Raw genomic sequence first — 15,772 nt, forward strand, 5'->3', positions numbered from 1 at the left:
GAGCTGCCACCTGCTTCTAGAGAAATGTCTGGTGGAGGCTGGACAGCCAAAGAATCTGGCCAAGAGATCCTGGCCCATCTTAATGGTACCTCAGGATTAGAAGATTCTGCTATGCTACCCTGGGCTAACAGTTTAAGCCTCTAGTACTCAAGATAGGGTCTATATTATATTCTCAAAAGTCGACAATGTTGAATCTGACATTGTCAACATGAGAATATCGAATGAATGCTCAGAATCTGGAGTGTGTAAACAGAAATCTTCGTAAGGGGAGATTTCCGTTTACTGCAATGTAGTGCAGTCTTGGAGTTGGTACATTTAAGTAGAGGGGGTGTGGGGGGTGTAGGGGTGCTTGCCCCCCTGCTTAAACCTGTTAGGGTAGTTTTTTCTTTTTTTTGTCTTTGTCTTTTTATAAGGTTGACGTTTAAAGACATCGACCATATGTTGTTCGATGTTTTCAACCGTCGATCTTAAAATATAGACCCTCAAGATACATGGCCAGGGAAGACAACTGGCTTCTAAGAGTCTTGGGTACAAATGCTACAGGACGTATGGTTGTGGGAAGCACAGAGACAAAAAAGACACTTTTTGGAGAATCTGCCTCTCACACTGATATTTTCCCTTCTTGTATGACAGAAACTCTAGGTAACTAAAAAAGATAAAAAGACCCCAACAGGGCACTTATCTAATGGCTAGCTATTCAGCACAACAGGGTGATCAGACTGATGAGTGATAATGGTGTTTGGACTGGCGGCAAATAAGTTCTGGGTAACTGTGTTCGTACATTATTTTTTATGCCCTATGCCCTGAATGAGGAGTAGACGTGACGTACGGCACATACAAGATCTAAAGGCATTGGTATACTGGCCGGACACTGGGCTATTCTTGGCAGGAGATCCCTAAGGTGAAGAATACTGCAACAGTGATATAGAACAGTCATATATGCCAACTCTATGGTGACACAACAACACAGAAAATGGCAAACTCCACTGTTAGTGAAAGTAGTTTTTGTGAACAGTATTCATTCTTTTTGCATTTGCCAAAACTGTCTTTGTTGACTTGACATGTATACCCTCAAACGTAGTCTCTCTACTTGGTATGTGCCTAAGGCCTGGAGGACAGCAACGGTGGTACCCTTCTATAAGGGTAGCCCTAGCACTATCCCAGTAGTGGAGTGCATTGTTAATGCAACTAAAGCAATGATATAGACATCTTACAAGCCTTCAATCCTAACTTCTAACTTTGCAAAAAGTAGGCCCCGCCCAATAAATTTGGTGAATTTCTTTGAAAAACTCACTGAAGCACTGCATAATGGCAAATTGATGTGCACTACCAACCTGGATTTAAATAAAGTCTTTGACAGTATCTCACACTCTGGCATTATTGAGAAACTGACTCAATTAAGTTAACTTTTATGCAACTCAATGGATTTCTCCCAGACAAGAACCACAAAGTCAAGGTTGATATTACACACTCCTCAAAAAGGCAGGTCATCACTGGATTGCAAAGGGATCTGTTTTGAGGCCACTCCTCTCTGGCATGTACTTTGCTGATGTCCAAGTCAATGTCAAGTGTTTCTGGCTAAACTTGCTAATGACTGCAAACCCAAAACTGGCAGCATCACACCAGATGGCATCCATATTCTTTAAAAGAGCCTAACCAACAAAAACTCCTGGTGTCAGGACCATGGACTTGAGCTCAATGCAAAGAAGTGCAGTATTTCTCTCTCTGGGAATCACAGTCACCCTTGAACCACCTCATAAATGATACCTCCCTAAAATAAATACTGTCACAAGAGATTTGTGCACATTCATGGACAACAAACTCTCTTTTATACATCATTTCATCAGTTGAATTCACCCCCCGAAGCCTCATCAACTAACTATTTCTAAATATCCATCTGTCCTGGACAACACAAAAAACAGCCTGCATTTCATTGCTGGAACCTGTGTTCTGAGAGACTGCTTTTCAATCTATCTGGAAATACAGAGCTAAGTATATTTTTTGGTTTTAGAGTTTGTACTGTTAATTGTTGCTTATAGTTTTTTCAGATCTCTGCTGAAAGTGTTTTGTCCCACCCACCCTCCCTATTTCTGGCTTGTAGTTTAAATTTGGTGGCTTTTGCAGTTGCCCACCCCACTGTAGATTTGATCTGGGACACTCCCCCAGTCCCATCTTTACCACATTCTACCTAATAAACTCCTTCCGCACTTGCTTTTAGTCCTTTTTAATTTAATTGCATTTTTAAACTGTGTTTGGTCTAATATTGCTACATACTCATGTGCTAGCTTGCACTGCATGTGAATTGTTTTTACTGCTGTTTTAGCTACTTTTCTGTAAAAAAAAAAAAAAAAAAAAAAAAAAATAGTGTAAGCCTGTTTCCTACCTTTCCTGTAACTAGTGTTCCAGACACAGATTTGCTGTATCCAGGACTGTATGTAAGCTTCTGAGCCCCCCAAGCCTTTCTGTGTTGGAGGGAAGCCTTCTAGCTTATCAGTGGGAGTGGTAAGCACTAGGTAACCTGTCTACCACATAAGGAGTGGTTCTGACCCAGAATTTGTAGTTATTGGCCGTTTGGGCAATCTCTTCCATCTCTTTCAACTTTCTGATTTGAAAGCCTGCATTTGCACTTGTTTCCGTCTTGTAACTCGTCTAGTGCAGATACAGATTCTTAGTTTTAGCACTTAAATTTGCTTATTTGTGCTCAACACCTGTTAAGAACTTGTAAGTACTAAATAAGCTACTAATTACTATAGCACTCAACCTTCCTCATTACCTAGAGGAAAATAGTTTTTGCACTTACTTTTCTCACTTGCTTAGAGAAAAACAGCTCTTGTACTCACTTTCCTTACTTATCTAGAGGAAAATACTTTTTTTATTCAGGCAAGTCCAAGGGTCAGCTCCCAGTGTTCTCTCCTGTCTGTCTGATGAATCTGGGCATCTTGAGGCAATGCAGACAGATAACCTTCTCCTCCTACCACCCAACACTACAACCTGTGAGAGATGCACTTATCTAGCCAAACTGGAGGTAATGCTCTCTCCAACCAACTTGACAGTCACGAGGATAAGGTAAACATTTGCACCACACCACACTCATCACATAGTCTCACTAAATCTACACCACCAATAGTAACACAAAAACATTCGCGGAGGCTCTCAATAATAATCTAAGTAACAGAAACCTCCAAAGCAGAAACGCAAGCAACCTCCATCCCCCAACATAACCCAAATGACACATAGCCCACAGACTCAGTGTGCCACTCAACCATAGCCAATAAGGCAAAACAACGTACCCAACACACTAGTCATAGGTGACTCTATAGTCAGGCACACTGATGTCCCACTCACCAGACTAAACAAGGAGAAGGTTACTGTCAGCTGCCTGTTGGGTGCCAGGATCTGCCACATAACTCACACACTCAGGTCACTCCACAACAAGTACAAATATGACTCTTGTCATTGTCCATGTTGGTGTGAATAACCTGAGACATACCTCCCTGGACTACATGAAAAGAGACAGGGAAGAGCTCTCCGATCTTGTAACCCAGGCAGGTATGACCCTAGCTCTGAGTAGCATTCTGCCATCGCCCAGAATGATACCGCAGTACAAGGACAAAATGACTGACTTCAACAATTGGGTAAACTTCTGGTGTCATTCTAAGGGGATTAAGTATCTGCTTGGGATGACATGGTCGACAGACCACGATGCTTTGCCAGAGATGGCCTGCACCTGTCGCCCCTGGGATTCCGGATACGGGCTAAGGCTCTTGCCACCCCTATAGTGCCTTTTTTAGGTAAGGTTAAAATGATAAATTCACCACCATAACAGGAACAGGCAAGCAAAAACTGAGGGTAATGCTACTCAATGCTAGAAGTCTAAATCTCAAAATGCACTCACTCGAGGCACTCCTTAAAATGGAGAACATCGATATCTGTGCAGTGACTGAGACCTGGTTCAAGGCTCCAGAGAGCACCCCTGCACTACCAGGCTATAACTCATACCACACTTTTCTGCCATGTAACCCGGACCGAAACACCAAAGGTGGAGGTGTGCCCATATTCATTAAGGATATCTACACCTCCAGGCTAGTTGCTCAGCATAATGCATCCGAGGTTATCCAAGTGCAACTAACTCTGGGCAAAACTGCAATCCAAATTGTAGCTTGCTACAGATTCTCCACCATGCCCCAGGATTCCCACTCCGCTTTTCTTGATGTACTGGAAAATACTAGGGTTCAGCCAAACACCCTAATAATGGGCGAATTCAACTAACTCACCATTAACTGGGAAAACTACTTGTGTACCAACTCCTTAGCTCAACGCTTTCTGGAATTCATAAACTCCAATGCCCTGGATCAACTTATCCACACCCCCACCAGGGGTAACAATATCCTAGACCTAGTCATTACCATGAGTGACCGGTGTTCCTCACCTGAAGTCGACTCCTCTTTGGTCCGATCCGACCATAAGTTAATCACCCTTGATATCCACATCCCACCCCCACCCCCATTAAGAAAACAACGGTAAAAAATTTCTCCAAAGCCAACTTCATGCTTCTTAAGACAGAAGTGGTGAACGTCATGACACCCATGCAGATGGACAATACAGTTACAACTGCTGAATCCTACACAAATACACTCTATAAGCACTTACACAAGTGCATGGATCGTGCTATCCCAAACAGAACCAAGACACTATCTTCCAAAAAAAGGAAGCCAATCTGGTGGTCCCCTGCCATAAACAAACTGTACAACAGAAGGAAGAAACTGTTGCAAAATAGAGTAAAATCCCATGAGTGGAAGAGCTCCCTGGTCAGCCTCAGTAAGAAGCTGAGATCCCTTATAAGATCCTCCAAAGCTAGCAACAAAAACAAAATCACCATTAGTTTTAAGGAGAACCACAAAGCATTCTATAGCTATGTCAAGAATCTCGATGGCAACACCCAGATCTGCTCTGAGTTACAGCACAACGGCACAAAAACTACTGAACCAACTGATATTGCCAACATCCTGGCAGATAGGTTCAATGCTAACTTTACCCCCCAACCCCCTAAGGGGTCCATACCTATACAGGAAGAATGCAGAGTCCCTGTAATCACAACTACGTAGGTAAAAGCTGCACTCTCTAAAGCCAAAAACACAGCATCCATGGGACCAGACAACATCCTAGGCTGCGTTTTACACAAACTTCAGAACGAACTGGCTCCCCACCTAAGCACCATGTTCAATAATAGCCTCAAATCAGGCTTTGTGCCCACTGAATGGTGCACAGCAACAGTTATCCCACTCCACAAAGGGGGAGCCACCACTGATCCCGGGAACTATTGCCCTATTAGGCTGACGAGCCTGGTCTGCAAGGCCATGGAACGTATCATCATGGAACTCCTAAACAAAGGCATTTTTAACCTCCAAACTCTGGATCCCACCCAGTTCGGGATTATGAAAGGCAGATCATGCCTCCTGTACCTGATCGACTGCTTTGAGGCAGTCACCAAAGCCGTAGATGAGGGTAAGGTGGTTCACGCAGCCTATCTTGACCTCGCCAAGGCTTTCGACACAATCCCCCATTCTGGAATTATAGCTAAACTCACTAAACTAGGTATAAATCCCTATGTCACAAGATGGGGTGCCAACTGGCTCACTGACAGAACCCACACTGTAAAAATTGCAGACCCCAAATCTGACCTCAAACCAGTGACAGGTGGAGTACCACAGGGTTCAGTCCTGGGACCTCTCCTGTTTGGTACCTACTTCTCTTAAGTACAGGCTAACATAGAAGGCCTCTGGCTAATGAAGTTCACAGATGACTGCAAACTAGGAGCCATAGTCAAGTCCCCAAATGATGTGGACATTCTACAGAAGGGCCTCGCTGAGACAGATGCCTGGTGTCAGAGCCATGGCCTCAAGCTTAATGCCAAAAAATGCAGTGTCATCTCTGCAAACCATGGCTTTTGCTGTAACAGACAACTGAGTAAATGTCAGGAAAATCCTACTAGGACAGCTGAACTTTATTTGGCGTTAATCATAGTTCCTTTAATTGATGGCAGGTGTGTACCCAAGAAGGCTGAATGCTGTAATTAAATCAAAAGGTGCTACAATAAAGTATTATTAAGGGTGTGCACACTTATGCAACCAGCTTACTGTACGTTATTTTTTATATTTTTTCCCCTAACAGATTTGTTTGTTTTTCAATTGAATTGTACAGGTTATACGTCACATTAAAGGTGGGAAAAGTTTTGAAATGATTTATTGTGGTCTCATTTTTTTATATCACAAAAACCTAGCAATTTATAAGGGGTGTGTACACTTTTTATATCGCTGTATGCCCATGGTTCAAAAGCTATCTTACAACAGAAGTTTTGTCTTCTCTTGAGAAAGTAGCTGTTCTGGCACATTTTCAAAAGCTGTACCAAGAACACTCTTGTCCTTGGATCCCTTATTTTTCTCTATTCATTAACAAGCTTCCTACAGACTATTCTATTGGTTTATGCAACTGTCACAGCTCAGTTTGTGCTTCAGTACAAGACCTAGGTCTTAGCATACAAAGCAGGTGCTACTGCAGGGAGCTGCATCCATCTAAGGTTGTAATGGTTGCCCTTTTCAAAATAAATGAAGGAGCACGGATGTGCAGGAAAGACAGACACACGTGCTCCCTGTGGTGGTGCAATGTTCATGTTTGACTTATGGCCATACTAGAAACACCCCCATATCTCACATCTTAGATGAAGCAAAGTTACTAGAGGTCATGCATCAATTAGTTCTTGGCCAAGGGTCAAGACAGGTCACAATAGGGCCCTGCTTTAGGGGTAAAGCCAGACTTACCTGGCTCAGGTGATGAGGGTATGTGTCCTCAAGCAGCTGAGGGCACACATGCAGACTGAGGCACAAAGCACTCTGTTGGTTGCCTGGATGACAGCCATTCTGTTGGCTCACCCTGATACTGTACTTCTGCCCCAATACACACAAGACTGAGCTAAGTCTGCCAGAGGGAGGCTTGATGGCATGCAGGCATGGATGTAAAAGGTGTCTATAAAGAAAAAAATATATAGGGGGTGTGTGTGTGTGTGCTGTACAATGCACAATCTTGATAAACCCACTTGTGATAGTTGTCAAGTGCCCAGTTTACTAAGTAATAACAGAAGTTGCTGCCCCTTTCACACCACAAGACTTCAAAGTTACTGACAAGGATGTATTCTGGATCATAATATTTCCAGAGGTTTTAGCATATTTCTAGATGATCCTTTACAATGCTGACGGTATACATAGTTTGGATTGGGAGTCTGGTAGCATATCATATCTAGAAAAGAAATGCAAAAATTCAGATGGCTTATTGTGGAACTCAACATCACAATGGTGGTGAATGCTGGAAAAACAAACAGTATACAAAAAAGATCAGGAAGAAAGCTTCAAGAATACCAAATGGACTAGAAAATGACTCAATATGAAGAATAAACTTTAAAGTGACAGAAATGTAAACAAGACATCTGACTAAAGGACACTGTGAGATAATTAACGTAGGAAAGGGCTGACTAATGGGTGGACATCATTTTTACTTAAGGGCAAACACAAACTATAAACAAGGAAATGCCACCAATTAGATCAAGTAATAAGGTGTATAGATGGAAAAGCTGGTAGTATTCACTACTTCACAGGTTAGGTTCATAGATTAGTACTAGGCTAATTGCCCTAAGAACAATTTTTCTTAATTAGGCAACCTAAGGTGGGGGTGGAGTTAGAAACAAGTGGCACAGTATTACCATCAGTTCATATGAAACTATTGATGGAACAATTTAAAAAAATACAGGGTAAACAGCAATCCTGGTGTACATTTGCAGGAGTAATTTGTCTGGAAATAGCATCTTTGATAACCTGGTAAGTGTGTTCATTAAGAGGTTGAAACAAGAGAAATACTCCCTCAGCCATGGAAAGCAGCAAATGTTAATCCAAAGGACAACAGATCATGTCGGTCTGTGGAGCACCGTAGATGGTAACATGATGCAGAGGGATGAAACCCTGACTGCAATCCAGATGTCCTGTGATTACTGTTCCATCTGTTAATTGAGTTAATGGGTGGGAGTTAGTAGCAATGGCCACTCACCCGTCATGGAGGATGGAATACAGCATGGTTCTCTGCAGTACTAACACCCATTGGAAGATGGGAGTAATTGCAACAGTGCTATGAGGGCCTAAATGAGTACAGTCACAAAAAGCACAATGATGAACTGTTGCTGGAAGTTAGCACATGTGAGGAAGCATGTACATGTTGTAGATCTTACACTGTGGAATGCTGGTGTCCTGCTGCCACAGAAATTGTAAATGTTAAGGCCAAAAAAAAAAAAGTCTGATTACTGCACGGATGACTGAGCCCCAATACCACTGGTTTAGTTGACAGCGATTGCCCACTGGGGGTGGACATGACTAGTAGCTAACATGGCATACTAGAAAATAGAAACTGCATGGAACGTTCTGAAGTGCTGACAAGTTTTGAGCAAGAACTTGTACTTTATATGTGAATACTGCAGACACAGATGTAAAACATTTTAAATCCTAAAAAGTTAGCAAATTAACTGTCAAATGTAACAGTTATTATTTTATACACTTTCACTTTTTAGGGGCTAACTGAATGTTGAATGTGTTGGTGTTAAAATTAACTATTATGTGTGAAAGGTGCAAGTTTAACTGAGAAGAGAGACTGACCGAAAATATTTCTGGTTACCTGATAGATTTCCTTAGAGAATGTATACCTTATTATTTGACTGTTCACTGCAGCCCAATAATTAGCAGTTACACACTTGTTATGACTTGAATAAAATCAATTTCATTTTCAGACACATTTTATGTCTCCATTACACAGCTGACTTTAAGAATACAGACATGAACTACCAGTGGACACATTGCATCTGAAGCTTCAGCCAGTAATACTGTAATTAAACAATAATGTTTGAAAACACATATACATTAGGAAAACAAAAATAGCTCTTACAAAAATACAGCTCTAGAAAATGCTTTGTATCCATAGGTGCAATTTTTTGACAAGTTCTATTAACACCATGTACGAATAGAATACTCAAAATAACTCTATATGTAGGGAAAAAAGACAATTAGCAGCAATAAGTTATTCAAGCATAGTACCATATTTAATCTACAAATTATTAAATAATAGTGCTCAAGTTATTAATTTTAAAATACTTCCAGTTAAAAGTTCTGTTTTAAAATAAGCTGTAAAAAATTACAGCAGTAGTGAACCTATGGTCTAGACTCCTTTGACAGAATCCACCGCCTCAAAGAAATCACAATATTACACTGATTCAGCAAGGCAGCCATCTAGGAAAGGACATGGAACATTTTAAATCCAGTTGTTCACATATAGAAATATTTTGGCCATAATATAGGAACATAGAAATGTCCATCTAGAGTGCATTTAAAGCACAGTTTGCCTGTCTAAGGCAAGAATGTTAGGATCTTCAGAAAGTGCACCAGCAATAGATGTTCTCAACTGATAGTTGAGGACTGCATCATGGATTCCACTGAAAAATATTTCTCTGCTGGACTTTTCAAAAAACTTAAGTCTGTTCAGGTCTTCCATAACTGGCCCTGTGAGATAAATTTCAAAGAGTGAAATGTAATAATGGCAAAACTGAAAACGAACACTCCAATATAAACTTATTTTTTTATTTACGATTAAAAAAGACTTGTTAACGACAAAGTCTAATTTTCTAATCTGTCAGTTCATGTTGTGATTTCCTAGTTTTCTTTCAATGCTTTCATTTTATCAATAGTTGTACTGCATTTAAAGGTAATAGTCAACATTTAACAAAATTTGAAACAGAAACATAGCTAAATTTTACCTAATCAAAATATACATAACCTATCGATAAAATACTCAAGTGAAAAAAAAATTCACACTTAAACATGAAAGTTTATTTTAAATTTGTTAACTGGGGTAGAACACTGATCCCACTCAGTCTCAGCCTGAGAGCAAATAAAATAGATACATGACATTGTACACAGAGGGAATGACAAAATGAAATATATACATGCATTGTATACAAAGTGAATATCAGAATTGACTTGTGGGCCTAAAGACAGTAGATATGTGGTATTATACCATGCGAACATCGCAAACCCGACAAACGTGCATGCTGATTGGCTAATCCAACCAGCGTGCACATAGTAAATCCTACAAGAAACAACAAAAGTCCGTCGCTAAATATGCATGACAGCAAATAAACAGTAAAGTAAATCTAATACCCAAAACACACAACAATTTAACGAAAACACAGAAAACTAACCAATTTCCATACTACACTCCTCATTCCTCACCTCAACACTAAAAATAAAAAGTCATGCAGTCGCAAATACATCACACACACACACTACATAACCACCACTTATAACACAATAAAACCACGCATTCTCATAAAACCATTCACTTACCTATATTCCCTACAATACCTATACACAGACAACTCCAAAAAATGTACATACTAAAAACACACCACACATCCCTCGCAAAGTCAAAAACACACACCATACTGAACGTCCACATCAGCATACATCTAATAAAAGCGCATACAACACCACCATCTAGTGACCAAATAGTAAAAGTACATATTTTAAAAAATTAATACAAATTAAAACTACACCACATTTCAACATACCTATAACTACTAAAACATAACTACACGTTATAAACTTCTACACTGCTTAAACTATATTATACCAAGCACCACCTAGCCCTTTCCTAACATTTCCTGAAAAACTAAAAAATAACGTATTTAAATTAAAACAGAAATAAACAATAAACACAAACTGAAAGTGTGGACTATTTTATCTCACAAAAGTGGAAGAATACAAAAAAAGCAAACAAAACATAAATAACAACAATACAAACATAATACAAAACAAACTAACACCATGAGTAATAATAACCCACTTCTGGTAATGCTGATTTACCACAGTTGTCTTTTGTTTGGTCGCCCTCGGGACCAAACCACGCCAACCGTGTGTAAATCCAGCATTACCCACACCCAGGCGTGGGTTATTGCTATAATAATGTACATAATAAATCTCTCCAGCTTGCTTCTACAATTTTATACATGCTTAGGAATTCACGATAGGGTATCAAATCCTTCCATTTTCATTTTTTTTGAGACTGCAGTGAACATTGATTACATCCCTGTGTGTACCTGAGAAGGAATACTATCTCAACTGAACTAGAAAGAATAAATAACCAGAGATACACTTCATTAACTCAGACACTGGCTACTGGGTGATAAAACAGACAAGTTTGTAGGTTACATTTACATCTGTTCAGCACTATTACATAGGAACATGGGAATACTAAACAAGTGACAACAGAGACCATGAGATGCCTAGCAATATATATCTTAAGTAGAGACAAACATTTTTGTCTTCAATGTATTCTACTTGATGAAACACAAACCAGAGGGGGTGAATAATAATTCTGGACATATACATCATAGTAAAGGACAAGTTATATAAAAAGGACAGCACTGCTCACTAACATAAAAAGGTTCCATTCATTTAAGATGCACACTGAAACTTCAAAATCATCTGTAGTAGTTATAAATAATTTAAGAGACAAACTAACAGCTTTGCATTAACCATGGCATGGATTATGGATATGAACATCATGGTCAATATACTACACAGACTACAAAAACAGTCAACATGCCTGTACATCATTCAGATTTAGTATTGTTCCTCTCAGGATTTTCTGCTTTTCTTCATCAAGTTAGATCTTAGAATATAAACATTGGGCAGGATTCACAAAGGCTTACACGGAGTTTAAGAGTAGTGTAAGCCTCCCGATCCAGGAACAGCCCAAACCTCCGTGTAAGAGACAGCTAAAACATCTCTTACAAGGACTGGGCGTGGAAATGCTCAATACCTCATTTGCAGCTCAAAGATATACAAATGAGGTATTTGAGCGATCCAGGAAGCCCAAAGCAGTCCGTGTAACGGACGTTTAGCAGAAATGTACTCAGCTGACAACTGAGTACATTTCTGCAATTGACAACGGAGCTATGTCAGCTCCAAATAAAGGGTGCATATGTGTCATTTAGCATGCCAATGGCCAAATATGTGGCCATTGGCATTAAAACTGATGCAAAATTATTTAAAATAACTTTTTTTTTTTCGGGGGATTTTGATGTTTAACTGCAGCGCACACCCACGCAAACGGGGTGCGCTGCCTAAAAGTGAAAACCGAAGCTTATAAGCCCACAATTGTGGGTGTTATGTATTAAATGGAATGACAATGCAGGGACTAGCAGACCAAAAACAATATGGCCACCGTGTAGTGGTTGCCAAGGGGGGGAAGCTCAGTGTAAGTGATGTAACTAAGCATTACTAGGCAATCCTATGTAAATGAGGGTTACAATACTGAATCACACTGCCACATAGGTAATGAGCACTTTACGAGTAATGTAAGAGTTACAGAAGGGGGAGGAATAGAGTAAGAGGTAGGTGACATCACAGGGGGGAATGATAGAAATAAATGTATCACATTGGAGGGCAGTGTAACGTGACAGATGACAGACAGACATCAGGGAGAGAGGTGTGTCCCAACAGAACACTAGGAAAGTCAAGAAATAGAGGGTGCACACTATCCCTACACTCAAACTTTCTTGATATAGGTGCATGCGCGCGTGTGCGCACGTGTAAGGCAGGTTCAACATGTGGGAGCATGTTGCAAACCGTTGACAACGGTTTGCGTGCGCACGTGTATAAGGCAATGCGCACGCTTTATCATGAATCAGCCAAGTCCACACCGTAAGGATGTGTCACGCTTAAGTAACTGTGAGCTAGCTTAAGCTGGTGTGCACATTGCTCCCCCTGAGGAAACAGAGAGGAAACAGGAAACAACCAGAATACAAGGAAGCTGCCAGAGGATACTGCTGGAGTTAATTGGTGATAACAATTGGAGGCAGGCAATTACACAGACAGACTAGAAGCCCAACCCAGCACTTAAAACACTGCAAACAGCAGTGCAGGGTGTTTCTCTCAAGAGATACTGCAAGAAAGGAGTAAGCTATCAGAATTGAAAACTGAAAAAGCTGAACTCAGAGCAGAAATGCTAGGGGCTGCCATAGCTGTTATAATCAGGCATAGGCGAATTGCTGAGGGTGGTGACAATGCAGATGCTGACAGACAACCCAGAGTGAGGAGAAGGAGGAGAGTATACAGGCCCAGGGTCACCTACCATGGGTTACATGAGCTGGAGATAGTAGAGCACTACAGAGTGGACAGAGACCTTCTGCAGCAAATTGTTGAGCTGTGCAGGCCACGCCTCACACACAGAACCAACAGAGGGGAACCCATCCCAGTAGAAACCAAGGTATGTGTTGGCCTAAGAATACTAGCAACAGGTACCTTCCAGAGACCAACTGGTGATATGATGGGGATATCACAGAAATCAGCCTCCAGGGTACTGCACCAGTTCCTGGATGCCATGTCAGCACATGTCAGTGATCATGTATATTTCCCCAATGCCCGTGAGGTATTGGCCAGCAATATGCGTCTCTTCCAGCAAATAGTGGGATACCGTGAGGTACTGGGTGCAATAGACTGCACGCACATATGCATCAAAGCACCAGCCGGGGAGCGGGGTAGAGCCTACATTAACCGCAAGGGATTCCCCTCCATCAACTGCCAGGTTGTGTGTGATGCCCAGGGCATAATAATGAATGTTTGTGCTGGCTGCCCTGGGAGCTACCACGATTCCCACATCTGGCATCTGACGCAGCTGTACCAATCATTTGCCAGTGGGGACTTCCCACACAGACACCTAGTGGGGGATGCAGGTTATGCACTTGAGCCGTGGCTGATGACACCCATCAGAAATGCACACACACCTGAACAGGAACGCCATAATGAGGCACACGCACAAACACGTAATGTCATAGAGCGTGTGTTTGGGCTGCTCAAGTCATGGTTCCAGTGTCTGGACGCATCTGGTGGAGCCTTGCAGTACACACCAACTACATGTACCCAAATGATCATGATATGTGCTATGCTCCATAATATGATCCTGCGGAAACAGCTGCAGCAAGACCAGCATAGGGCTTGTCCAAACATACCCCCACCATTGCCAAGGCCACCACAGGCAGAGGGTGACTCGGAGGAGGAACAACCTGACCTTGCCCCAGTAGGCAGAAGGAGGCGTGCCCAGTATGCCCTGGCCTTGGCAAAGAGGCAATGCATAGCACATACACTGGCTCAGTAGGAACACTGGGACTGATACCCCCTCCGACTCACTCATATAGTAACAGGGACGCCTAACATGACACAACCTGCTTCCAAACATGTACAGGGAGTGTAGTATGTGCATCTGACAGAGGCAGCCCTGCAGCACCACCTGAGGCATGAATGCCATGTGTTAAGTAATGTAACACCATGTACCATATGCACACCTGAGGACCCTGACTAACATCCACCCTCACCAATCATAAACCACAAAACACAAACCCACCTTCATAGGTACCACAAGGGATAGGAACCTAGATGTAATGCTACCCAATGCCAGAAGTATAAACAGCAAGATGCGTGCAGTGTAAACGCACACAGTATAGAGAATGTAGATATCAGTGCTGTAATAGAAAACTGGGTCAAAGCCCACATCAGCACCCTAACACTACCAGGTCACACCTCATACAGTGATGTACAGCTGCAAAACATGGAACAAGCTACAAAACGAGGGTGACTAGCAATAAATGTCATGGATAACCACACCCCCATGTTGGTACCACAACAAGAAGCAACATGGATTAGCCATGGTCAAATACCAATGGCTAAAACTGCCTACTACTATATAGCTTGCTGCAGACCACTGTCCTAATAGCAGGAACTGCACCAGGCCTATGTTGGAATACAGGAAGATATCAAGCCCCCCAAACCACATTATATTGCACCATAGTTTCATAGTTTACTACTAGGCTATCTGCCCTAGTGCATTTATAAGCCTAGCCATAGTGATGTGGCTATTGCCACCCCTTACAGTGGTAATAAGTGTACAGAATAGATTCCGAATATTGTGCCTCTGACTTAGTAGTGACACATTATGACCCCCTTACTTAATCGAATAACTTGACTGTGCCTCTGTCTAGTAGAGACACAGGGAGGACCCCTGAGGTAAACCTACAATCTCACATCCACTTGTCCAGATTTCTCTTGAAGAGAGTCAGTGAGGGACTCTGTCTAACATGAACTGGGATTCTTTGCTAGAGTGTGAGAAGCCTCTGAGTTATGACTCTGTCCCTCCAGCATGTCCTATACATGTATGTGCTGAGGTTCAAATCTTTAGCTCTCATGGTTCTGGTGGATTTGGATTGCTTGCAGTGGAGCATGTCCACCAAATCCTGATTGGACATGGTCTTGTATGTCAGGCATAGGTCACCTGTAAGTAGGCGGTATGCTACTGAATAAAGCTGGATTTCCTTTAGTCTGGAAGCATATGACATGTGTTGTAGACCCTTGATCCTCTTGGTAAGGTACTTTTGGGGTCTCTCCAGCTGTTGCAAGTGCTGGGTGAGGTACATACCAAATGGGGCTTTGTATTCAATCATGGGCCTGATAAGGGGTACAATGACCTCCTTTGATCTGGATGGAAAACCCTTTATGATAAGGTGGGCAAGATAAAAAGTCTTTCTAACCACTTTGGCAACATGGGTGTCAAACGAGAGGTCACTATCTACATGGGTCCCCAGGTGTCTGATTTGTTTTCTGTGCTCAGTGGGTTGCTGTCTATGTAT

At 41.7% G+C, this 15,772-nt stretch overlaps 1 protein-coding gene across 1 annotated transcript in view; it reads right to left on the reverse strand.

Moving 5' to 3' along the window:
- Positions 1-8,897: 8,897 nt before the first annotated feature.
- SLC26A5 (solute carrier family 26 member 5) overlaps positions 8,898-15,772 on the reverse strand; it is a 1,021,139-nt gene continuing 1,014,264 nt past the window's right edge. The window contains exon 21 of the mRNA XM_044088519.1: positions 8,898-9,590. Within this exon, the coding sequence (XP_043944454.1) occupies positions 9,418-9,590 (173 nt within the window). The 3' untranslated portion in view covers positions 8,898-9,417. The remainder of the gene's footprint in view (positions 9,591-15,772) is intronic.

This window comes from Protopterus annectens, chromosome 11.part0 (assembly GCF_019279795.1).
Source record: "Protopterus annectens isolate FY-2018-M chromosome 11.part0, PAN1.0, whole genome shotgun sequence".
Lineage (NCBI taxonomy): Eukaryota > Metazoa > Chordata > Ceratodontiformes > Protopteridae > Protopterus > Protopterus annectens.